The 27791-nt window shown below is 35.0% G+C and overlaps 2 protein-coding genes across 6 annotated transcripts; both read left to right on the top strand.

Annotated features, from left to right (window-relative positions):
* The first annotated feature begins 261 nt into the window (after positions 1-261).
* On the top strand, positions 262-22217 carry LOC148941188 (uncharacterized). Of its 5 annotated transcripts, XM_089103962.1 has the most exons (6): positions 463-555; positions 1183-1261; positions 5283-5435; positions 7988-8089; positions 17953-18126; positions 20579-22217. In XM_089103962.1, the coding sequence occupies exons 3-6, from the start codon at positions 5390-5392 to the stop codon at positions 21277-21279; spliced, it is 1023 nt and encodes a 340-aa protein (XP_088960088.1). In that variant the 5' UTR covers positions 463-555; positions 1183-1261; positions 5283-5389; the 3' UTR covers positions 21280-22217. The 5 variants fall into 5 exon arrangements, with proteins under 5 accessions (XP_088960092.1, XP_088960091.1, XP_088960090.1 ...); XM_089103966.1 differs by lacking the exons at positions 463-555; positions 1183-1261 and adding an exon at positions 262-293; XM_089103965.1 differs by lacking the exons at positions 463-555; positions 1183-1261 and adding an exon at positions 352-407.
* Positions 8000-12761, top strand: LOC148941189 (transcription factor HLF-like). The gene is made up of 2 exons (XM_089103967.1): positions 8000-8076; positions 11194-12761. The coding sequence occupies exon 2, from the start codon at positions 11274-11276 to the stop codon at positions 11598-11600; it is 327 nt and encodes a 108-aa protein (XP_088960093.1). The 5' UTR covers positions 8000-8076; positions 11194-11273; the 3' UTR covers positions 11601-12761.
* Positions 22218-27791: the final 5574 nt, after the last annotated feature.

Below are 27791 nucleotides of genomic sequence, written 5' to 3' on the forward strand. Positions count from 1 at the left end.
ATTTAAAGAACTTGAAAATTAGAACTTGGAATGTTACGACGTTAATAAATAATTTTTTTTTTATCGAAAGTTGTTGTGAAACACACAAATTTCGGCAATTTTAGAACTTTAGGAACTGACCATGATGGCAGTCTTGGTTTTTAAAGGCTCGGGCGTATTTTGGCTTGTTTTTCAGATGCTCGGGCTTGTTTTTTGTTTGACTCTCTGGCAACCCTCCTTACTGGTCATCTGGTACATACCTTCTTCTTCTTCTTCTTCTAATTCACAGCAGCAGCAGGCGGGCTATTCAGTTGGTACTATTTAGCTTAGCCCTCTTCTTTTTGCTTCACTCTGTGGGCTACAGAGCTACTGTACTGTCTTGGTTGTCTCTTATTTCTTAGATATTCTCAGATATCTTTTGACTTTCAGTAGATCTTTTGACTCAAGGAGTTCAAATATAAGATGATAGATATCGATTTCTGTGCTCTGTGTGCAGGTATAGGCTAGTTGGCTAGGCTCTTGGCTGATAGTGAGATTTTGTGGTGTTTGAAGTATTTTAACAGTTTACAAAGCAAGGTATGTTGTGCAGACATCAGCATATTACATTCAAATAGGCAATGGTCAACTATTTCATTATTCATATTACAATGCCTGCAAAGAGGGGACAGGGGAATTGAAGCACTTGAATTAGAAAACTTATATGAGAATGCAAGGAAATTTAGTCCATTTGTTCCAGAACGAATTCTATGATAAATTTTAGAAAGATACTTATTGGGAAAGGATAGGATTATTCTTATTAAAATTAATATCTGATAGCCTCCATTGGTAAATATCTCTAATTGGGATTGGTCTCCCACTTGGCTGGTCAGTATTTATAGCATTTTTAGCTATTTCATCAACCTGATGATTACCACTTATGCCAGAGTTGCTAGGAATGTACTGAACATAAGTTTTTATGCCACTTGAGGCAAGATTATCAATAATACTGAGACAATGATAAGTGTCAATGTCCAACTTATATTGAGGAGCTTAGGCCAGCAACTCAAGGCTTGATAGAGAGTCAGAATAGATGATAATATTATTTGAATTTGCAATCAAAGGTTGATTTTGCTTAATGTGTTCTAATGCCATGATTATGGCATTTAACTCAGCAGACATTATAGATAAATTATTAAATAATCTATCGCCCATTGCAATTTTCAGGTGAGGAAGGAAAACACCACTTGCAACCTTCTCATTCATTTTTGACCCATCAACAAATATTTGGAAGTGATTTTTATAGGTAATTGTATTAAGTTCTGCAAATTTTTTCTGGACAAAAGCAATGGGGGTTAAATCTTTATTCCATTTTGAAAATTCAGTATTTATTATGGGAAATGACCAATTCCATGAAGGGGATTGGGGGAAAGTAGGTGCAATAGACTTTGCAGGTACAGGGAACTTCTTCTGAATATTGGCATACTCATCTGCAATACCTCTATACATGGCTGGATTTCTTAACCAATTATGTAGGGTGTGTGAGCTATTTGATTCAATTTTTGTAAGATGTTTTATCAAGAGAAAGCTATGTCTCTCCCTTATTGTTGTTAATCCACTCTCCATAAGCAGAAACTTGGTGTTTGTGGGTTTCCTAAGACCAAATATGAGATGTATTGTATCATTTTGTGTTGTTTCAATTTTTTTCATCTGGGTCTTTGCACATGCACCATAGACGATGAGCCCATAGTCAATATGGGGTCTTATATGTGATTTATAAAACTGGAGTAAGGTTTTCTCTTTACAACCCCAGGGTGTTGAAAGAAGTCTTTTTAGTATATTTGTTTTTCTATAGCATTTTTTTACTGTGTTTGAAATCTGGAGGTGGAAATTAAGTTTTTGGTCAAGCATGAGACCTAGGTAATTAATATGATTATCTTCTGGAATTGTTGTTTTATTTAGAGTTAGTTTTTCATTAACATGGTTTCGCTTCCGGTGAAATTGGATTATTTTTGACTTGGTGGGTGCAATGGGTAAATCTGAATGTTGAGAGAATTTTTCAAACTGGAAAAGTGACTTTTGCAGATTTGACTGTGCTATCTGAAAGGTGTTGCCAGATGATCATAGCACCAGATCATCAGCATATTGTAGATTCTTGTGGGGTAGGTTCATGTCCCAGAGATATAGGGCAAATAGGAGGCAACTTTAGGAGCACATACCGGCTTCTTCGACTTCTTGGTTAGAGGTTGTGGTTTCAAATCACCATTAGACTCTCACAACCTGAGTTTTGTGAAGATCTAACATCAAAAAAGATTTCTCTGTTTTACCACAAGAGACACAACGCCCTATACCAGCTGTTGCTTCTTCTATAACCTGTCTCTAGCTTTTCTAGCACAACGGTTGGATTTATGTTTCCAAGTTTTTCCAAGTTTGTTTGGTAAATTTTCAAGATTAACATAGGCTATACAAGATTCTACAACTGACAGTGCCAGGTGAACCCTTTACTAGCCTAGATTTTTATTTGCCAATTATATAGTTTTTCATGTAGGCTAACACTAAGATGTAAAGTTTAAAAATTGATAAATTTTCTAGGCCTATTACTTGAAATATAAATGCCCTACTGCTCAACTTATTTATTCAGTGACAGAGAAACTGTTTTTTTTTTCTGTTAGCCTAGACTAGCTTCTTTTAGCTTAAGGCCTAGGGTGAGACAAGACAAAGAGAAGTGACATTAGATAGAAAATATATCATTTGGGCAAATATTTGCACATTAAAGGGAGGTAGGGGTAAAATATTTTGACTAGGCTATGTGAAGTTAGAAATCAATTCTTACCACATAATAGCCCATGCAGAATAATTTTGCCTAACACATTAGGCATGCAGACCTGCAACACTTTAGGCTACCCCTCCCCTCCTAATATGCAAATACCCTATTTCAAGATGCCCCCAGTAGGTGCAGAGCCAGTGTAGTTGCACCAGTTGTCATCTCCAAAGGCTTGCTCGTCTAATGAGATAGGCTAGCTGAAAAAGACATACCTTTAAAATCAGAATTCCATCCTGAATTAAAATACTATGTTAAAATTACCTTAAATTACAATTGCCAGCAACATGATCACCTGTAGATTTCTTGCTGGTGATGGTTTGACTGCTTCAGTTGATTTTTAGGTCCATATTGAGCCTCCACTCAAGATTGGCCCCTATCTTTGTTGACTCTAGCTTTGAATGAGTCTATGGTGGGTGGTAAGGCTGCATTTTGACAATTCATCACCAGCAACACACACACACCCTCCCTTAATGATGTCATATAGCCCTAGGTTATGTAAAAAAATAATGCAATAATTGATGAAAACTGATTCAGTAACAGATAAAAATAGAAAAATAGCAAGGAAATATAATTCATTTATGCTTACTGCCTTTTATAAAGTAAGAGTTCCATTATTTTTGGTTAGTTATTCATATAACCTAGGGCTATATGAGACCATTAAAGGCAGGCTTGGGAGGAATTCTCAAACTTGCAAAGAAACCCATAAGGATGAACATATAATTATTAATCTGAAAATGTCATTTGCAGAGGAAAGGCTATACAGAATGCAACAATTAAAATTATATAAATTAAATTGAGTTCAACACAGAAAGAGAGAAAAAACCAATAATTAACTTCTCAATTTTTTTACAATTTTTAGAACAGCCTAGGAGTGTAAGCTATAATTGCCATTATAAGATTAAAAGTTGACCTTATAGAAGAAGTAAAAGGGATTTCAATAAGACTTTTTTTTTTATTGCAAAGATGGTCATTATTTTAATCAGATTTATAAGATAGGAGAATGTTTACGGGCTTGGGGATGCCACTAAAAATCTGAGAGTAGTAAAATATGTGCCCAAAAGAATATATAGTGACTTTAGATCAAGTAATGGAAACACTCCTGAATTAGGTCTCTAGCTTACTGTAAACCTTAGAAAGTTGTTTTAAAAGAGAAGAATAAGTTGAGATCTATGCAAATGGGCTGTAAGAAACAATAAATTAACTCAAGGGGTGAGAAATGACTTCAAAATTGATCCAAGAAAGTGTGTTTAAGCTTCCTTGAAATACCAACATTCCTGAAAATCTTCACATTAATCAAACCAATATGACAATGAAAGGACAGGTATTCATCAATAAGAATACCCACAAAACAGCTAAACCAATCATTAGATCTACTAATTAATCTATTTGAATTTTGTATTTCAGATAACTGAGGATAAACCCTAGAATGACCCAAGAAAAAAAACAAGTAAGAAAAACTTAGAGTATGATAATTAGCATCCAACCATAAAATATAATATCTCAAATTAATTTGCTTGTTTGGACTGAAGCTCTGATTTCCATCTCCCCAAAGTACCAGTTGTGCTGTCATCGGTAAAAGAAACAAGCACACACAAAGAAGGCAAACTATAGCTACCATTATGGGCATGAGAAGGTTTAGAATGACAAAGCCTATAGCAATTGATAGGTCTCAGTATTTTTACCACAAGAAGGATTATAAAAAAAAAAAAAATCAACAATAGCACGGGCCCTAAAACTGATTTCTAGGGGAGAACATAATTTATATCTGAGGGTGAGCAGAAAAGTGGAGGAACAAAAACTAACCTATCATTCAAATAAGACTTACCAAGATTTGACTTTCCCTTTTATATCTAAATGTGACATCTTTGGCAACAGATTTTATGGATTAAATAATCAAATTTTATATGAATGTCCAGGAATATAACTATAGAAATTAATCCTGAATCTAACACCAAATCAAAACAGGTTGCACATGCATATTCAGTTGAGTTCTTCATTCAGGAACTATGTATAGAATTCAGGAAAGCAATAAGGTAGGACATTACAGCTTTTTCAAGATTTCACAATGTATTGATATCATTGGTACATTTTTACATAAGAAAGTCCACCTTTCTGTAGGATCAGATATTGATTCCCTAAAAAGATTTGTGAGTTTTTATAATATGAAATAATTTATGATGTTTGGAGAAAATAAACCACAGAAGGGATGGTGGTTGCTTTGAGCATTAACTGAAAGGGATTCATCACATTTGGCAACTCTTTCTTGGGCCAAATCTTTCATTTAAAAATTTTCTGAATTTTGAATAATTGTCTTAATTAGGGAACTCGTTATGCTGAATTTAAGCCTTCTTTTTGTAAATTTTGCACTTGGGTTCTCTGATTATAGGTCAGGGAAGGTGAGAGAACTTAATGAAGGAGCAAAATAATGTGGACCAGATATGCATTAAGTTTACTTTAGGCTACATTCAAAGACAATATTTATCTTTGAGTCTTTGTTTTACAGGAATTGTAGTTCATAGGTGTTTGAAAAAGGAGATGATTTTATTCAAGTTGATTGAGCCCTGGTATTCTTGAAAGAAGAGATTTAAAAAGAGTTTCACAATCCTAGAAATGACAGAAAACATCATATTTGTTGAAGTTCCACTAATTCAGGGAGGTAAGTCAAATTGTTTGTTTCCTTTGTGTTTTTCTTAGTTGTCTTAAATTTACTTGCTTTTAAATCTATTTCTTTCAGATACATATTTTCTTCAAATGTTTTTAAAAATCATTTTCTTATATTTATTTTTTATGCATTTATTAATTTTACAAACAGTTTTTCTCTTCGATTTTTAATGTGAAGCCAAAATATTTTGACTTTTATTATTACAAAAATAGTTTTTTTTTTCTTCACTTTTCACTATTTTAATTTAAATTTTGCCCATATATTTAATATTCACTTCCCAGTTGCCACTTGTGACATAATGCTATTATGTCATTGCTTGGACTCCCATTAATGGGGTTATATTGGTTATGTATTTCATGCTTTTAAATCTATTTCTTTCAGATACATATTTTCTTCAAATGTCTTTAAAAATAATTATCTTATATTTATTTTTTATGCATTTATTAATTTGTATCTGCTGCTTTAGTACAAAAATATTTTATGATACATGGTGCAAAGCCACAATGGCTCCACCATGCAACACTTTTCCAGAAATGAGAAAAATATCTGGTATTTGGCTGCAGCCTGTACCATTGCTTTATCAACTTTAAACAGGCAATCGACTTTATTTAAAGAAATGATCAGTGGTATATCCTCCTGTACGGAATTCAACAAAACCTAGCTGATTGTATCTAGATATGTGCTTTAAATTTAAAAGTTGTGTCAAGACTAGTGAAGGTTTCAATGACAACTTTCAGATGTCTGTAGGGATATTTCAAGGATGCCTTATTTTTCCAAAGTTTTTTAGTTTTGTTTTAACAATCATCCTCTCCCTAGTGAAATAAATTAGCTAGTCTGACAGACAAGCTTGCCAACGGTGATAATATTGATGAAAAATCTGAAATGTTTGATTATATCTACAAGCCACAGCTAACAATGTGCTGAAAATGACAATTTCTTTTGGGATGACATTAAATGTGTCCAAAGCAAAAGTCAGGGTTGAAACTAAATAGAGAAAGTATTCTGTGGGTCAATGAGTTCTTCTACCTCGGTAGTCTGCTCTCTATCAACAACAACCACTCAAAAAAAAAAAAAAAAAATTATAAACTTGCTCTTATGAGTTCCAATTTTCAAATTTGTTATCCCTGCATAGTGCAGCAAGAGTTTGTCGCTACGGCTTAAGTCTCGACTTTTCTATATCTTGATCAACTCCATCAAAAACACTCTTGAGAAATTTGGGTCCTGAAAACAGAAGGGCAGTTTTGAGTCAGAGCTTTTGAAACTCTGACTCTGCCCAATTGCCAGAATAGTCTATCTTGACAGAATCTCAAACGTTGAAATCTTCAAACGCCTTAAAATTTAACAAAAAAAAATCCCATCAAGAATCCAGCTCCAGCAACTTTGGGTGCTTGGTAATTTTGGACAGATGAATCAGTCCTTACCTTAGACCTTAGATCTGCCTGTGCCTCCAAAGGCACCTAGGGCATCAAGAAGGAGCCGCCAATCTTCCCGCCGGTTTGCTGCTGCAAGTATGTCCTCCCACTGAGGTTGGATTGATGCGTGCAGGTTATGGAGGTCTGTCTGGTACGTTTGACGCAGGGTGTTTCTGGGTCTGCCCCTGTGGCGTGGACCCGATGGCTGCCAATGGAGCGCTGCATTTGGTAGTCAGATAGAATCAGTCGTATCTCCAAAAAATCAACTTGAAATAAAAATCCCAGCTTTCGCCCTCATGATCTTCCTCTAAAGAGATTAAAGATAACTACAAATTACTTCCGCCCGTGCCTTTTCTGTCTAGTTGAAGACCATATGGCATACAGAAGGCTATTCTCTCCATTATAAAGAAAGGGGCCCCTGGACAACTTTCAAGGACGGACGGGACTTAAGTTAAGTAAATCAACCAAATTGTTAAGTTCAATTCATTTTGATTTCTCTGGCTTATGTTTCAAAAAATCCCATAATCATCGACCACTAAGATCCTTGCGTCGGGTCGGTTGTGTATTGCCACAGCTAGGCTTCAACTCTGGGTTCTGTATTACCAAGCTGTTTTAAAACTCTTTTTCAAAATTTGTGGTCAGTCAGGAGCGGATCGAAACTCATTTGCATAGGACACAGTCAAACTAGCAAACCCAGATGGAACTTATTATTAATGTCTTATTAGACATTAATCAAGGTCAAGCATCAGTACCTTTTTATGGTGACTTGCCTATCAAATTGAAGTATATTTTTTATTTGAGAGAGACAATTAAGGATTTCCAGTGTCTGAAGTCTGAGCTGTTTTAACCATTTATCTCAAAAGCTCATCCACTAAGGAATGAATTTCGCTAAAATTTTTATATAGCCTAATTTGTGGATTTGCAAACTGATGTATCCTTTTTATTTTTTTTTGTTACTCAATATTTGCAAGAAACGAAAATCAATCTGTAAGCTTAAGCCCAGTAAAATTTTTTTCTTTATATTCTTCAATTTAAAAGTAAGATGGTTTCTAAAAAATACAATTTGTATGATTATTATACGAGCAAGTTCAATATGTTTTGTCAGTTTTGTTGATGTATATTTTCTTCTTCCAGAGGTCAAACAAGAACAACCTGGCTGTATTTTGTCGTATGTCTGTGGAGAAATTTTTGAGAGAGCGCCTAATCCGCCGGCGACTTCAAAGGTCAGAAATGAAGGTTTGTTTGTTTGATAAGTTAAAAAATCTCATGGGACATAGTTATGTTTCTTGCTAACTTGTTATTGACACCTAATTTTTAATTTGTTAAATCTAATTGCTCATGGGAACATCTCGTAAGCTAATTACTTCTGACAAGATTTCTATCTAAAAATTGAACTTTCTATTTGAAAAACCATATATACTTCTGATTGCAAGTGATTAAATGAAAACCTATTAAATGAAATATTTACGTATGTTGTATTTACAAAAAAAAAACTATCCAAAAAGAGACATTTATAAATGCTATAGGGTAAAGGTACTGATGATTCGACACTTTTTCTAAAAAAAACTCCACAAGCCTTAATTTAAAGAATCCACAAGCCTTACTTTAACTCCACAAGCCTTACTTTAACTCCACAAGCCTTAATTTAAAGACTTTTGGTTTGAAAAGGGTTTGATTAGAAGTTTGATGTTTTATCAGAAAAGGTTACGAAACTCTGATTTTCCTACATTGGAGGTTTTCGCCTAAAAATTCGACAGAACAAAAAAGTTACCTGTTTTCGACGCAAGTCGGAACCCATTCGACACTTGTCGAATTACTTAGGGAATACTTGTGGGCAGATTATGGTGAATTCGACATGCTTATTCTTTTTACTTAATTTCTTCGTTTCTCTTCAACTTTTTTTAAATGTGTAAATGTATAAAACCCTGCTCAGATAGTGTAAGCAAAAACTGAAAAAAAAGTGCCTCAAGCATAGGGATGAAATTGAATAATCATATGGAGTGTAATCGTGTGACCTAGGTCTCTATAATATAATGTGTGATTTAGGTCTCTCGTTAAACGCTATCTGGAATGGCCCACTTTCTCTCAGCTTTAATGGTCCAGCAAAGATTTTTTTGTTGTTCACAGTGAAAATATTGTCAACATTTGGTCATTTCAAAGTTAATCTACCAGTTTAATCCACTTTAAAACATTTTAGTTTTGACTTTCCTTCGTCTGGAGAGTCCAGAATTCTTGAAATGTGCATGTCCTACTTAAGATTATTAGAAGTTTGTGACACCGAGGGTGGGATAGGGTCTAAGAAAACGGGAATGGGTTTTAAGAATTTTAAGAAGTTTATTGTCATTATAATTGACTTAGGGGAATTTATTTTCATATGTAAATCCTTAGCTTTATCTAAAACATGGGTAGGATTTGGATGGGGTCATTTTCGATATTTCTATGACATACTTCAAGGATCAGCAGGTCATCCACATATTAACACCTTCGAGGGAATCCTACCAAATCAATACTACATATAAGAGTGGTCCTAACAGGGCTCCTTGAGGAATTCCACGCTAATTAGGGAGGGGTTCAGCGAGAATATTTTGTATTTTACGGGTTGGGATCTATTTGAAAGAAAACATATAAAATCTACTAAGAGAAGGTCTTCGTCAAATTTATTCAGTGAAGGGTTTTGTGATCAACCAAGTCAAATGTTTAAAAATATGAACCTAGCACTAGGCCAAGCGGCGGTTCCTCAGATGACGAAAAAATCTAGCATCTAGCATCAAATATAAAACTACTATTTAAAGTAACAACTCTTTTTAATGTTTTTTTCTTGTTAAATATTATTACAAATAATAATCATCAAAATCTCTCGTTGTTGAGAAAGTACCTGTAAATTTGACAACTATGTTTTCGTCAGAGGACCCTTGAATATGTTTCGTTTCGTCACCAATTGTTTCTCATCTATTTTACATGTTTAGTGAAGTTTCGACAGAGTCACCTATATTTCGACAGGGCCTGTTGCAGTCTGTCGAAAATTTCAACAAGGTTACTACAAGATATTCTCAAAAGAAATGAATCTCATAATAGAAGCCAATATCTACACTTGAATTCGGCTGAAAGAACATTTTGAGTTGGTCTGGTATTCCATTACATCTGACAAGAATTTTCGACGCTTGGAACATAGTTTCGTCAAAATGATATTAGCTGCCATTTTAACTTAAATTTATCAAGAAAAAGCCAATGTGGCTACATTTTACCATTTTACCATTGTAGCCATTTTACATTTTACCATTGTAGCCAATGTGGCTACATTTTAGAGAAGATCAGATGATCATAAGTTACCTAAATGACTCAACTTGAGTCACTATAAAGAAGATCCTTTAAAGTTATTCTTTGAGACATATATGTAAGCTATGAATCGGTATTATCTGTCCTAAAACTACCGTTGCTTCACGAACTTCGTTTGGGTTTGATCTGCAAATTTGGCCAATTTCTTCTTAGCAGTGAAAAAAGATAGAGAGATTCTACACCAGTTATGAGAGATTCTACACCAGTTATGAGAGATTCTACCACGAGTTATGAGGAGTTAAATGAACACAAGGTCAGCTAACAAAGTGAGACTGCAATTGCCTACTCCAACAACAGACCGTTTCGCTAATTCGTTCGTTCCTTTTTACGTGTCAGTGTTTAATAAGTTAGTCTCGTGTTTTTCTTGTTTTCGTTTTAAGTACTAGCGCCATTTAGTTGGAATTTTATTCTAAAATATGATTGCTTGTATAAATAAAACTATTCTATTCTATATCTTGACGCATTGGTGCTGATCCCAACTTTTTTTTGCAAAAAAATAACCAAGTAATGACAGTTTGAACACTACATAGCTAAAAAATTGTCGGGAGCTCATTTTGTGTCGAAGACAAGAAACTGATTGAATTGAATATTCTTTTCTTATATAGTGTCCACGTTTCTCCTCGTCAAAAAGTAACGATGGCTTCAAGAGATGGTGTTCCAAGTCACGACTAAGCAGAGTTATCCTATTTTGAAGGAAAATTTCGACAGTGGTTCCAAAATCGCACTTTCGAATCACCAGTGCATTTACCCTAGTTCATCTGGAGATTGGACTTGCACTTTCTAGTTATAACTGACATATTTTCCTGATCATGGTTAATTTAATGAATCCCTGTTAAAGAAAATACGTATATTCGGTGTTTTGTCCAAAAACTAAACCAAATCTCGCTACCCCAATGCAAGATAGCTGATGAAAATAGTTTGTTATTATTTCTATTTTACAGAGAAGAGACAATTCTAATATCCAATATATGTTGTCATGGTTATTGAACTTGGTTTTCTTATAGTTAACCAACTTGGTCCAGTTTTGCCATCTTGTCATAAAGAAGTCCTTGGAAGCATTGCATTGCATCACGGAACATTATCTATGTCATCATACTGTAGCAGTAGCTTTGAACCACGGTACACAAAATTCTCTGATGATGATTTGAAACCTCAACCTCTAACCAAGAAGTCGAAGAAGCCGGTACGTGCTCCTAAAGACTATGTACCAGATGACATGAAAGATGAAAAATATTTGGCTCGTCGTCGTAAGAACAATATGGCCGCCAAACGATCCCGTGACGCAAGACACATGAAAGAAAACCAAATGGCTATGAGAGCGACAATCCTTGAAAAAGAGAATGCGACATTGAAAGCCGAAATTGAACGGCTTCGAGAAGAGAATCAGGCCCTCAGATCCATCAAGAAGTGAATGTTTGGTGTTAACAGCTACTTGATCCTACTTCTGGAAAGACATTATATTTTTTAGAAATCATTTTAGCTAGTGCTCATATTTTTCTGGGTTAAGCTATTGGCAAAATGTTTAAATAGGGTAGGTCAATTGTATACAGATTTACTTTAGCGTTGCTATTAGCTTGGGAGTTTAAAAAAGATGACCCTAGAGACCAAAAAAGATAAATTTTATATAATACAATATGACTTGCATTTTACGTCGGCTAGTGTGATTCAATTGATACGTTTAAATTATTGTAAAATATATTTAAACTACTTAAGTTGTGTTGATTCATTCGGACCTTTTTTATACGTTAATTAGAGTTTCTTATTTTTCCTTTTTCCTTTTGGATCATTTCTGGATTTATTTTTCCTCTCTTTCTAAAATTTTTGGATCATTTGAATTTTCAGCTATTAATATCAAATTTTCTATTTTATTTATTGGATGTCCCAAAAAACTTTTAGAAATAATTGGCTCTTAATAACAATAAAAATAACTTGAATTTTATTAGACAACATTTCGGGTCTCTTGTAAGTTATGAAGAACACTCTATTTTGATTGCAGGAGCTGATTTGTAACTCGAGGTTCTGTATCTGTTGCTCAAAATTTATTGCGCCATTAAGAAGATGAAAATAACTGTCTTTTGTCTAATTTAAAGAAAACACACCCACATACCCCAATTAAGCTCCTAAAATCATTATATCTTTTGAAATAATGAATGGAAACCATATGAATCATTCATTAGGTCCGCAATCCTTTACATGTGTTTCGATTTTTAATTCAAATACCTAGTGACCTTTCAATTTTTATGTCTAATGTATAGTTTATCAACAATGAGACAACATCTTTAGGTCATCCCTCCCCCTTCTCTCTCTCCCCCGTGTACTCCTTGTACTCTTGATCATTTTAAAGTTTTTGTCATTGTACAACAAATGTAATACTATAATATAAGCATGTAAGCACATGCCATTTACAGTAATTCATTTGTCAATTCAATTCAGGGTGTTCTTTTTAGCATAGGAGGAGGGGTAATTTTGCTTGTCCTTTGTCAAATAGTTACACAAAAGAACTTGTGGTCTTGTATGTATTTTTTTTTTATGTTCAATAAATAGGTGAAAACTAACCAAATGTGTAGATGCAACATTTAATTCCGAAAGCTTTAAAACATGCTTTAAATCAGTACCGCTGTCTGAAAACTGCCTAGAGGAACCATTTTAGAAAACGAATTTTAGAGAAACTGGGCTTTTGACACTCTTATGAAAAAAAAATATCATACTAACGTAAAAACGATTGCAATCGGAATTGAAAGCTTCAATCCCAATTTTAGGTAAAAATGACTAAGCCAGACGTTTTCAGAGAGATTACATTATTGGCTTGTGTAACCCTGTGTGGAAACTGCCAAAGAAAAACTATTTCAGAGAAACTGGACATTTGACACTCACGAAAACAAATCTATTGCAGACTCGTTACTGCTGTTAGTTTTCCTTATACTAAAATAAAAACAATTGCAATTGAAATTTGAAGCTTCAGTCTAAAAACTGAAAAATTTACTTTCGAAAAAGAAACTAATCATGAAGATTCAACTTTGAATTTCATTAGTCATTTTCACGCAATTTTGAGTTAAAAGTAATTCTTGCGAAGACGTTTTCTCTTCCAATGGCCAGTCGTAGTTATGGCTCAGAACCGGATTTGACAGTTATAAGATAAGACTTTGTTTCACCGAATCGCCTATCACATGTCCAAATGGACCGAATTCGCATTTCGAATTTAAAAAACAACCGCACAAAAAATGTGTTACCTAACACACAAATTGTTCTGCTCTAAGGTTAGAAAAAAATCAATTAGACAGTATTTGCTTAACGCTGCTAAAAAAAGATTTCTATATATTTTTTTTGTCTTGCATGGTGTTTATTGATTTTACTATCGTTCTATTACAATCATAGGCAGCGCAATAGCGCTGCCTAAGTAAAGAACGGTGTTGGCGGAACGTATTATCTTTTCTTTTCGTTTATACCAGGACACTTCGTATCGAAGGAGTTGTTGTAGAAGCTTCGAAAAGGGCTTATTCGATCGGAAATTGAAAGGGCTACTGCCCTTTATAATTGTTGAAAGTCATTGGAGGGCAACTAACCCCCCTCCCACGCCCACCATTTCACGCCCAACATATTCAATCAAAAGTGAGATAGCCATTTTGGTCAACATAGTTGAAAGATACGGAAATTCTGTCTTTGAGGATGACAATCCCTCTCCCCCCCCCACAGCCCTCAGGGCAAGGGTTGTAAGTTATGCCCTAGGGGCATATAAGATTTTTATAGAAGGTATTGTGGTAGAAACTTCAAAAAGGGCTGATTCAATTGGAAATTGAGAGGGCTAGTGCCCTTTTTAATAGTCGAAAGTGATTGAAGGGCAACTAACCCCCCTCCCACGCCAACGATTTCCTCAAACACATCCAATCAAAATTTTGAGATAGCCATTTTGTTAAACGTTGTTGAAAGGATCGGAAATTATGACTTTGAGGATGACAACCCCCGCCCCCCCCCCCCACCACCCTCAGGACAAGAGTTGTAAGTTATGCCCTCGGGGCAGATAAGGGTCTTTATAGAAAGTGTTATAAAAACTTCAAAAAGGACTCATTCGATTGGAAATTGAAAGGGCTAGGACCCTGTTCAATAGTCGAAAGTGATTGGAAAGCAAATAACCCTCCTCCCACACTTACCATTTCCCGAAACACATCAAAAATTTTGAGATAGCCATTTTGTTAAACGTATTTGAAAGGCCTGGAAGTTATGTCTTTGAGGATGACACCCCCACCCTAAAGTTCTCAAGGGCAAAGGTTGTAATTTATGCCCTGAGGGCACATAAGGTTTTTATAGAAAGTGTTGTCGTAGAAACTTCAAAAAGGGCTCATTTGATTGAAATTTAGAGGGCTCGTGCCCTTATTAATAGTCGAAGTTGATCAGAGGGCAAATGACCCCTCCTCACCTTCAGTATTTCCCCAAACACTTCCGATCAACATTTTTATATAGCCATTTTGTTTAACGTAGTTGATAGGTCTGGAAATTATGTCTTTGAGGATGACACCCGCCCCCCCCCACCCACAGCCCTCAGGACAAGAGTTTTAAGTTATGCCCCTGGGGCAAATATGGTTTTTGTAGAAAGGGTTGTCGTAGAAACTTCAAAAAGGGTTCGTTCGATTGGAAGTTGAAAGGGCTAGTGCCCTTTTCAATAGTCGAAAGTGATTGAAGAGCAGCTAGCCCCCCTCCCACGCCCACTATTTCCCCAAACACTTCTAATCAAATTTTGAAATAACCATTTTGCTCAACGTATTTGAAAGGTCCGGAAATTATGTTTCTGAGGATAATAAATCCCCCCCCCTTTAGCGCTCAGGGCAAGGGTTATAACTTTTTCCCTGGGGGTATATAAGAATTTATAGAAAGCGTGGTCATATAAACTTTGGAGAGGCCTCATTGGATTGCTAATAAAAAATTCTAGTGCTCTTTTTTAAGTCGAAGTGATTGGAGGGCAGCTACCCCCTCCCCCCCCCCCACACACACACACAAGTTGTATTGTCCAAAAATGCATCTCATAGAAATTTTGAGATAACCATTTTATTCAAAACAGTTGAAATATCATATAACAAGAATTTTGGAGTTGAAACAAACCCCAGAGCCTATGGGGAAGCGTTGTAAGTTATGTCCAGGGGTTTTTTATGGAAGGGATGATTGTATTAACATTAGAGGAGGCTCATTTGGTTAAAAATTAGAATTTCTAGTTCTTTTTTAAGAGTTAAAAGTGATGGAGGGCAGTTAGCCTCCCCCCCCCTTCCGACAACCTCTATTCACCAAACGAATCTGATTAAAATTGTGAGATAGTAATTTTGCTCAAAATCGTCCCAAGAACAAAAACACTGCCTCTAGGGCTGACGCAACCCCCCAGTGCCCGGGGGAAAGCGTTGTAACTCATGACCTGGTGTCATATAAGGTTTTTATGGAATGGGTGGTCGCACAAACTTCAGATGGGGTTCATTTGATTTGAAATTGAAATTTATAGTGCCCTTTTTAAGACTCAAAGTGATTTGAGGGCAACCACCACCCCCACACGCTCATCATTTGCCCAAAGACATACAATCAAAATTTGGAGATAGAAATTTTGCTCATTATAGTTAAAAGTCCGAAAATTATGTCTTTCAGGAAGACACCCCCGCCCCCACAGCTCTCAGGACACGGGTTGTAAGTTATGCGCCGGGGCATATAAGATTTTTATAGAAAGGGTGGTTGTATATACTTTGGAGGGGACTCATTGGGTTGGTAATCTGAATTACTAGTGCCCTTTTTAAGAGACAAAGTGATGAGAAGGCGGTTACCCCCCCCCCATCCCCCAAGAAAAAAATGTTGTGTTTTCCCGAAATACATCGAATAAAAATTTTGAAATATTCATTTTATTCAAAATAATCAAAAGGTCATGTAACAAGGCTTTTGGGGTTGATAGAAACCACCAGAGTCTAGGGGCGAGGATTGTAAGTTATGCCACGGGGAATCTAAAGTTTTTATGGAAGGGATGGTTGTTTAACTTTAGAAGAGGCTCATTTGGTTGGAAATTCTAGTTCCTTTTTAAGTGTCAAAAGTGAAGGAAGGAATTTAGCCCCCTTCCCCCTACCAAACAACCCTTCTTGTCACCAAACGCATCGGATTGAAATTATGAGATAGGGAATTTGCTTAAAATTTTTCAAAAAAACATTTTTTAATGCCTCTAGGTGTAAAACAACCCCCCCCCCAAATACCCTGGGGATAGGATTGTAAGTTATGTCATGTGGACACATAACGGTTTTATGGAATGGGCGGTCGTATAAACTTCAGATTGTGTTTATTTGATTTGAAACTGGAAGTTATAGGGCCCTTTTTAAGAGTCAAAGTGATTTAGGAGCAACTAGTCCCCCCTCTCCCCCTTGAAGGTGATCATTTCCCTTTACAATTCCAATGAAAAATTTTGAGACAAAAATTTTGTTCATCGTAGTTGAAGGTTTCAGAAATTATGTCTGTGAGGAAGACAACCCCCCTCCTCCCTACATCTCTCAGGGAAAGGGTTGTAAGTTTTGTCCTGCTCTCTTCGCTATCCCCCCAAACACACACACAGATACAATCACGTCTTTTTTTTCCCGAGATGTACTCAATAGATATTTTGAGATAGTCCTTTTATTCAAAATAGTCTAAATATCATATAACAAGGCTTTTGAGGTTGATTAATTCCACCTTAGCCTGAGCACGAGGGTTGTAGGTTATGTACTTGGGGCATTTAAGGTTCTTATCGAAGGGATCGTTGTATAAACTTTAGAGGTGGCTCAATTTGTTGAAATTGGAAGCTCTAGCTCTCTTTCAAGAGTCAAAAGTGATGGAGGTCAAGTAGCTCCCCCCACCCAACTACCTGTCTTTTCACCAAATGTATCTTAAAATTGTGCGATGGCAAATTGAAAATAGTCTAAAGAACATATAACAATGCCTCCAGGGCTGGCACAACCACCCATAGCCCTGGAACCAAGGGCTTGAAGTTATGTCCTGGGGGCATATAAGGTTTTTATGGAATGAATGGTCGTACTAATTTCAGATGGGTTTCATTTGATTTTAAATTGGAAGCTGTAGTGCCCTTTTTAAGAGTCAAAGTGATTTGAGAGAAACCTTTCCCCCACGCCCATCATTTCCCATAACAAACATCCAAACTAAGTTTTGAGACATCAATTTTTTTTCAGCATTGTTGAATGGTTCAGTAATTATGCTTAGCAATAGTTGTAGTAGCAGTAGTAGCATCAGTAGCAGTATGCAAAGCGCAGTTTTTTTTTCAACATACGCTTCAATACAGGATGAAATTTTTAACTTAATTCCATCAACCGGGTTTGAAGCATTGCTGATACGGCCTCTTGACAACCTATATGGGCATAGTTTGTTCAATATTGTTCATAGTTATTCAGTATTTCAAGAGTTCTTGAAAATGTAGCATGAACAGCCATCAGTGCCAAAAACTTCATAGGACCCTCAACCTACAGTATGGCCAAGTTCGAAGGAACATCGTGTCAATTAAAAAAAAAAAAAACACAAAACCAGGATTTTTTTTACGTAATGAACAAATCGATGTGGTTTATGAAAATTTTTTGAAACAACAACCGTTATAGTCCACCATAATGTGCAAGTATGGGTGATAATGGAAACTTCTGTAAGACTTGCAATTTTCACTATTTTATATCACTTCACTTTAATTGGAAAAAAATGTTCTTTTTATTTAATAAAATTAGTTCAATGCATGTTGCTACTTTTGTTTAAGTTATTTTTTATTCTTCCAGAGGAAATACGCGAACAACCCAGCTTCATTTTACCATGCAACAACGAAAAAATTCTTTATAGACAACCATTGGGATTGAGAATAAATAAGGTTGACATGAAAAGCCCAAGGGTGACTTCTCCTATATATTGTGACATTTATAACCCAGCTACAACTCCAATGGACAGAAATGAAGGTGTGTTTTTTGATAAGTTACAAAACCTCGAGTTAGCTAGTTATTAGTTCTAAATAAAATTAATTTATTTTCCATTTCCTGTATTTGCTATGAATATGGTTTTGATAAACTTTCTTCAGGAACTTCTACAATCTTTACGACAAACTCGCAATATTATAATAACCCCATATCTCATATTTTTAATCGGAATTGTGACCAAAAGCTAGGACCTGTTTTAGCCTTCGTCACATGGATCTCAAAATACTGAACTCTTTGCAATTACCCATTCAAGAGTACCCTGATAAGGTTCAGTTTTTAATGTATTAAAGAAACACGTTGCGACTTTATAATGTCAAGTTGTGTTTGTTTTTTCTTGTTTTATTTTGGTAAGATGTCAACGTTTAAATTATTGAAAATGTAGTCTGCATGATGATTTACCCTTTTGTTTGCAACAGGCTATGCGCTTAATAGGCCATAAGGCATTTACGATTTTGTTGATTAACAGTGTTTATGTCTTGTTGTAAAAAAAAGCTTTACTACTTTACTCTGCTTTCCTTGCCAACTTGTTCTGTCAGATGTTTCAAATTTCTTTGCTACTATAACTTATGGAAACAAACTCAAAAAACAATAAATTGCTAAACAATATCCATCTGAAGATTGGACTTTCTATTTGGAAACTCATACATCTTTCTATATGTGATTAATTTAATAAATATCTGTTTAAACCTAGACACGTTTGACCCAGCCTAAACCTTTAATTCTTTGCTTCCAACAGTGAAACCGGATGCTATGACATTCAAACTTAATCTTTGTTGCTATGTAATTAAAACAATTCATTGGAAATTAAACAATGAATAATTGGGTCATGCAACTGAGTCCTCCATCAATATCCCCTCCCAGATAAATAAGACTAAATGCCCTTGAGGTTGGCTTTGGTTAGTTCGTAAAAGAGGTTTGACCTAGAATTTGGCTTTGGTTAACTATTTTATGATCTTGTAGATTTTTCTCAGAAGTATTTTATTATGAAACAAGGGATTAAGCTGGGGCAAAAGGGATTAAGCTGGGGCAAAAGATGTTATCCCATCTTAAGATGTTATCCCATCGTTCGTAAAAGAGGTTTAACCTAGCCTTTGGCTTTGGTTAACTATTTTATTATCTTGTGAAACTAACATTTTTCTCAGAAGATTTTTGTTATGAGACAGGGGATTAAGCTGGGGCAAAAGTGTCTGAGGTTTTGGCTGCATAGTGTGCTGAGGTTTGGTGGGACAAATTTTTCTCTGAGCGGACCTTGCGAAAACGCTGTGAATAGACTTTCGCTCGCAAATGGTGACTACTCCTGCTTTTATCATGTAGAAGTTATTGACGTTGAAGCATGAACAAAAATGCCAAAAGCTTTCTATGACCTTGAGTCTGTAGAACAACGTCGACCTTAAAACAGAAGGAAACATAAAATTTCGATAAAATTAAATCTCTTTTACACAATGAGCAGATCTATCTAAATCTTTGGAATTTTCTGAAGCAACAGCCGCTATTATCCACCATAATGGGCAATTACAGGTTATAGCGTAAACTTATGTCACTAATTTTATGTTACAATTTTTTTTATAACTTAATATCATTTGAAAAAAAAAAAACACGACTCTTTTTATTTAATTTGAATAAGTTCAATGCACCTTGTTACTTTTGCTTAAATATTTTTTTTTCTGAGGTTATACATGAACAACCTAGTTTTATCTTACCGTGCAACAACGAAAAAAATCTTTATAGACAACCATCAGGATTAAGAATAAATAAGGTTGATATGAAAAGTCCAAGGTTAACTTCTCCTGTGTGTTGTGACATTTATAACCCGCCTATTACTCCAATGGACAAAAATAAAAGTTTGTGTGTTTGATAAGTTAAAAAACCTTGAGTTAGCTTGCTATTTTCCTTGCCAACTTGGAGCTTGGATATATTTTAAATTTCTTAAAATATCACATTTTAACTCACAAACCAATATGTTGCCTGCCGATATCTATCTGGTAATTGAAATTTTCATTTTGAAACTGGTACATTTTTCTGATTGTGGCTAATTTATAAATACCTGTTAAAACCCAGCAATAAAATCCAGATGTGTTTCGAATTCTGACCTAGTTTTACCCCTTGACACAGTCTCAACTTGCTATATAAAAAAAAAACAATAATTAAGAGGGAGACAATGATTGGTCGTGTCATGTAATCGAGTGCTCCTTCAATATCCCTTCCCAAATAAATGAAACTATATGCCCATGAGGCTGGCTTTTGTTAGTATGTAAAAGGCGTTTAACCTAGAATTTGACTGGCTAACTGTGTGAGGATCTTCAGGCAATCAAGATTTTTCTCAGAAGATTTTTTTTTGTGAAACAAGTGATTAAACTGGGACAGAGGTGATTCCTATATTTTTATTGAATATTTGTTTATCTTTTTACTTTTATTCTTATATTACTCTTTTCAGATGTGCCGAGTTCTTCAATTTCTCGTTTAGATGATCTAAAGAAACTAAAACTTGGAAACATAAATCCAACCGTTGTGCTAGAAAAGCTAAAGAGACAGGTTATAGAAGAAGCAACGGCTGGTATATGGCGTTGTGTCTCTTGTGGTAAAACAGAGAAATCTTTTTTGATGTTAGATCTTCACGAAAACTCAGGTTGTGAAGAATTGTCACGAATAGAGTCTAATGGTGATTTGAAACCACAACCTCTAACCAAGAAGTCAAAGAAGCAGGTACGTGCTCCCAAAGACTATATACCAGATGACATGAAAGACGAAAGATATTTCGTCTTTCCCAAAGACTATGTACCAGATGATATGAAAGATGAAAGATATTTCGTCTTTCCCAAAGACTATGTACCAGATAACATGAAAGACGAAAGATATTTCGTCTTTCCCAAAGACTATATACCAGATGACAAGAAAGACGAAACATATTTCGTCTTTCCCAAAGACTATGTTCCAGATGATATGAAAGATGAAAGATATTTGGCTCGTCGTCGTAAGAACAATATGGCCGCCAAACGATCCCGTGACGCAAGACGCATGAAAGAAAACCAAATGGCTATGAGAGTGACAATCCTTGAAGAAGAGAATGCGATATTGAAAGCCGAAATTGAACGGCTTCGCAAAGAGAATCAGGCCCTCAAATCCAGCAAGAAGTGAATGTCCGGTGGTAACAGCTACTTGATCCTGCTTCTGGAAAGACATTATATTTTTTAGAAATCATTTTAGCTAGTGCTCATATATATCAGGGTTAAGCTATTGGCAAAATGTTTCAATAGGGTAGGCCAATTGTATACAGATTTACCTTAGCGTTGCTATGAGCTTGGGAGTTTAAAAAAATGACCTTAGAGACCAAAAAAGATGAATTTTTATATAATACAATATGACTGTGCATCTTACTTCGGCTGCTGTAATTCAATTGATATGTGTAAATTATTGTAAAATATATTTAACTACTTACGTTGTGTTGATTGGTATAGACATTTTTATATATTTTATTTAGAGTTTCTTATTTTTCTAAAATTTATCATCATTCTTTTTCTTTCTTTCTGTGTCATTTTTTCCTCTTTTTCTTTTTGGATCATTTTTGGATTTATTTTTCCTCTCTTTCTAAAATTTTTGGATCATTTGGATTTTCAGCTATTAATATTAAATTTCTATTCATTGAATGTCCAAAAAAAAACTTTTAGAAATAATTGGCTCCTCATAACAATAAAAAAACCTGAATTTCATTAGACAACATTTCGGGTCTCTTGTAAGCTATGAAACCCACCCTCTTTTGATTGCCGGAGCTGATTTGTTACTAGAGGTTCCGTATCTTTTGTTCAAAATTTATTGCGCCATTAAGAAGATGAAAATAACTGTCGTTTGTCTAAGTTAAAGAAAACACATCCACATACCCCTATGGCATTTGTTCATGAGTTATTTATGTTTTTTACGTTTTAATCACTGTATATAAATAATAGACAGTATGCTATTTCCCTATCTCAACCATTATAAAAACCCGGACCGAGATGCAAGTGCTCCGAAGAACATTTAGACAACTATAAACACAAGTGACATTCGATTTTTTCACGGGTAGACAATTCAGGTTTCTCTTGAACGAGAGATGTATATATATATATATATATATATATATATATATATATATATATATATATATATATATATATATATATATATATATATATATATATATATATATATATATATATATATAAATATATATATATATATATATATATATATAATAATATATATAATATAATATATAATATATATATATATATATATATATATATAAATATATATATATATATATATATATATATATATATATATATATATATATATATATAATAATATATATAATATATATTGAAAACCCGTCGTATACAATAAATGTACAATGACAGAGTATACAAAAATACGAAAAGAGGGAACAAAACGATAATAATAACAACAAAACAACAACTTCTTAAATAGTATACAAAATAGTACGAAAAATGGAAACTGAAAGATAGCATACTCAAAGATTACAACAGAAACAACAACTTCTTCGAAAATAGCAATAGAGACAACAACTTTTGAAAGGAGAAAAAAATAAGAAAAAAAAGAAAAAAAAGATATAAATAAAAAGGGAAATAAAAGGGAAAATTAAACAAACAAACTTGCCCATTCGTGCTTTGGAATTGCTGGTTTTGTTTTTTGCCGGCTAATAAGGGTCTGAACAGATAGATTTGGGTCCGCTAGGTTATAGCGCCGAATAAGAAAACTATTTCTTGTCCAAGGTTGCAATTTTAGTAGGTACTTTGCAAAACGGTAAAATATAGAGCGGATTTTAGACTTTTCACGGTTTGCCAATAAATTCCAGAAAGGGGTTACATATAATATATGTGGCAGAGCGGTAGCATTGGAAATACTTGCCAGTAGTGGATGGTTAAATCTCAGAGTGGATTTAACGATCAAAGCATAGGAACTGGATATTCGCCGTTCAAGATGTGAGATCAGGAGGGAATGGGTATACTGTAATGAGGAACCTATTGGAAGCCCCAGATATACAATTTTATCAACTGGTTTTACTGAGCAATCACCAAGTGTGATATTAGTAGGAGGGTCATTCTTCCAATTATAAAGCAAAACTTCCGACTTTTGGGAGTTAAATCTCAGACCGACTTTCTCGTAGTTGGACTGCAGACATGAGAATATTTCTGAAAGGCGGTTAAGCGTCCGGCTGAGATTCAGCGTATCATCGGCATAGCACACTAGGGAGATGTCAATGGAACTGAGAATGCATGATGAAGGACAGCTGTCTTGAGGTTCAATAATGTAGTTATTGAAGAAATTGAGGGATAAAACTGCTCCCTGACGGGCACCTTTATGGACTGGTATCAAAGCTGACCGTGGGGCTGGCGGAAGGCCTTTATCGGGAGGGAGCATGAGTCGCACGCGAAGGCGAGAATAAATATCACGGAAAGCCCGGATGATATTTGAATCCACTCCTCTTTTAGCTGAATTTAGCAACATACGTGCATGAATCAATGAATCAAACACTCTCTGCAGGTCCAAGCCCCCGATCGCTAGACTTTCTCCTGATGTTTTCACATCCAGGAATGCATATGCAACGACATGGCGTGCTTCCACACAACCAATGCCGCGTTAGAAACCAAATTGTCTTGGTGGACTGCAACACAGTTTTTCAAACTCATCTACAAACAAAAGTTCAAATAACTTGCAGAGAGTGGTAGCAACCGTGATTGGACGGAAAGAGGAGCATTGCATGGTAACTTTTCCTTTTTTAGGAACTGGTGTAAGATCTCCAATTGAGAAAGTGGTTGGGACAATACCCTGAATGAGGATAATCTGCATTAGCAGGGCTGCATGACTAATGAGAGCGGGCCCACCACTTTTTAGATGGAGTGCACTGATCCCGTCAATCCCAAAAGATTGTTTAGGTTTTAGGTGAGAGATGGCCCTACATACAGCTCCCTCTGTTACAAGATAATCACTCCGAGGACAACTATCTAAGAAGTTGTTCAACTCAGTTTCGTATCTTTCGTTGAGGGCTGGGTCAGGAGGCAAAAATTCTGACCCATAATATGCATACAATCCAGAATCAGGGATTGCAGCTGTAGATAAAGACTCATTGCTTTTAGAGGACAGAAAATGCCAAAGGAGAGAAGGATTAATTTTGGCCCGTGTAGATTTGATATCAATCATCTTTTTTCTGTGAGCTTTTAGCTCCTTTGCAAATTTCCTTTTTATGAGCAGGCGGATTGAATTGACTACCCCCAAACAGGGTTGTCCACAAGAAACCCAAAGTTGAAGCCAAAAATTAGACTTAGAATGGGTATCCACTAACTCTGGATTTTCAGACCAGCCTGGAAGGGTATGATGACGGGGTCTACTTAGTGGGACGGCAGCTTTTTCAGCACAGCGAAGGGCATGGCCAATTTCTGCGCAATAAAAGTTTCCTCCCTTGAAAGAGCAGTTAATCCAGAGAGAAGATGGAAAGGGACACGGATCTTACTAAGGACTCTGGCGGCTTCTTCTTGAAATAAAACAGGGTTAATTTTACGCCAATCACGGCGAGACCTAGGACGTGTTTTTGAAGTTGTTTGCGTTTGTGTATCTGAGCTGTGGCAAGGAATCTCGGCTGAGAACTGTATTGGTAAGTGATCAGACAGCTGAAAATCAAGCACAACCTTGACAGGCAAAATCCTGAGATTTGCGGACGCAACAACGTGATCGAGATCTGATGTGGACATTGAGGTGTGTACATGTGTAAAATTTAAATCTTTGCACTTGAGGTCAAACTGGTCTCCAAAAAGACTAAGCAACAACGTAGAACGTAAAGACCTAGAGAAGAGCGGTTCAATCAAGTCACAATTGAAGTCACCAACTAGTATGCATTCAATGCTTAAGGATATAATACGGTTAATGCACTGTCCGAGTTTATCACTAGAATAAGTGAAAGCACGCTCCGAACGCTCATCATGGCAATTTGTAGGCAAATATACATTATTAAAAACACATCCCTCAACACGAATCGGCAGAAAATTATTATTGACTTCAAATACACTAGATCTTAGAGTCGAACGAACAAAAGTGGCAATACCACCGGAGGGTTGCCCTTTTCCACTTAGCTGCTTCGCTGAAACTGAGTAAACCAATACTGAACTGTTAAAACTAAGAATACTTTTACTGCGGCTTGTGACGAAATGTTCTTGTAAATAGACAACTTCATTTTGCTCAAAAACAACATCTAAGATCGGAATTTTATTCGCGAACGAGCCATTAATGTTCCACGATAAACATTTAACTGCACAAGCTTCAGATGTCATTTCTTTTGTGGATTACTATTTGAGGGACATTTTACACTGTAACACGTGTGACTGCCGATTTTGCATTCAACGCAGAATGTCGGCTGTCTGCATGGTTCATCTCGCGTAGAACGATGTTCACTTGAGGCACATCTAGAGCATACAGGTTCAGCCGTACACTGGGAAGCGAGATGACCGATTTTGTGACAGTTAGAGCATCGTCTTGGCAAGAACTTAAACGGATTAGCAGGTAGACGCTCGTAGCCGATAATCACCGAAACACTCAGAAATTGTTGGAGCTCACTAAGAGTGTTAAAATACACTTTGAAAGAACGGGATTTTCCGCACTGTTCAGTCTTCGTACTATTCGGGATTAGATGTTTTAGTCCTTCACAGTTTATATCCTCAGGGACATTTCGAAGCACAGCTATGTGCAGGGGTTCTCGAACAGTAATTTTGAGATCGGGCTTGGAAGATTTCACTTTCTCAATGATTTTCGCTGCTGCAGCTTTTGACCTGACCACTAACTTCCATTTATTTGGAGATTTGTAACGTTCACTAATGTCATATGTATTGTCACATACACTGTCTATGAAAGCTTTCCGGTCATTTGGGCCATTGAGCTCCATGGGGGGATTTTTCAAGACGACAGAATAGGTAGAGTTTCTGGGCTTGGACGTTTCAGGTGCACTACGACTGCTTGTGAAAATACTGGTGGCTGGAGCGGACTAGGTGGCAAAAAAATTATCAAGCTTCCGAGAAAACTCATTTACTTTGGCAGTAGCTGTTTCATTCACCGCATCTCTGATGACCGGAACCGAGCAGGGGTTAAAGATGACACAGTTTGGCATGCTCACATTATTTTTTGCAGCTGAAACTAGAATTTTGCATATTTCAATGATATTGTCTTCATCTTTAGAGTAGATAACAAGACGATTGGTAATATTCAACTCAGTATGAAGGATTCGCTTTGCCTTTATAAAATCTTAATGTGTATAGAAAGCAACACACGCTTTTACGATACACTCCAATTTTATTCCATCTGTTAGTACTCTCGTTAAACAATTCAGTAACGGATTCAAAATAATTTTTTCACTTTCAGCCATCGTAGTTCTAAGCGTAATTAAATCTTTAAATAAAGGCACAAAACAACGAATTGTCCGCAAGGGGGCTTTTTAAGTTCCCCCACTTTCCAATAAACACCCTCTAATTATCCAAATGAAATAATTCAATCAAAATGAATAGCAGAAATTCACTTACGAGAGAAGTAAGGGAAGCGTTGGAGGCTGCCTACCTTGTCCCCGCAATTTAAGGGGCAACCCCAGCGGGTACCATATATATATATATATATATATATATATATATATATATATATATATATATATATATATATATATATATATATATATATATATATATATATATATATATATATATATATATATATATATATATATATATATATATATATATATATATATATATATATATATATATATATATATAGTATAGTCATATTATACTTATGATCAGTAGAACTATATAGACTATAATATAGTAGAATATGATCATATATGTATTATATAAGAATATATGATGATAAAGTTTTTCAGGCATATATATATATATATATAGTATATCAGTATATATATATATATATATATATATATATATATATATATATATATATATATATATACGTATCATATATATATATATATATCATAGATATATATATATATATATAGATATATATATATATATATATATATATATATATATATATATATATATATATATATATATATATATATATATATATATATATATATATATATATATATATATATATATATATATATATATATATATATATATATATATATATATATATATATGGAAATATGTTGCTATGGAAATTATATGAATCATTCATTAGGTCCGCAAAGCTTTACATGTGTTTCGATTTTTAATTCAAATACCTAATGACCTTTGAATTTTTATGTCTAATGCTTAGTTTATCAACCATGGGATAACATCTTAAGGTCATCCCTCCCACTTGTCTATCTCCTCCGTGTACTCCTTGTAATCTTGATCGTTGTAAAGTTTTTGTCTTTACACAACAAATGTAATACTATAATATAAGCATGTAAGCACATGCTATTTTTACAGTAAGTTCATTTGTCAATGCAATTCAAGGTATTCTTTTTAGCGTAGGGGGAGTGGTAGTTTTGTTTGTCTTTTGTCAAATAGTCATACAAAAGAACTTGTGGTGTTGCATATATTTATGTTTTTTTTTATGTTCAATAAATAGATGAAAACTAACCAAATGTGTAGATGCAACATTTA

Source organism: Artemia sp. Qi Xiang Cuo, chromosome 18 (genome assembly GCF_049724085.1).
Source record: "Artemia sp. Qi Xiang Cuo chromosome 18, ASM4972408v1, whole genome shotgun sequence".
Taxonomy (NCBI): Eukaryota; Metazoa; Arthropoda; class Branchiopoda; order Anostraca; family Artemiidae; genus Artemia; species Artemia sp. Qi Xiang Cuo.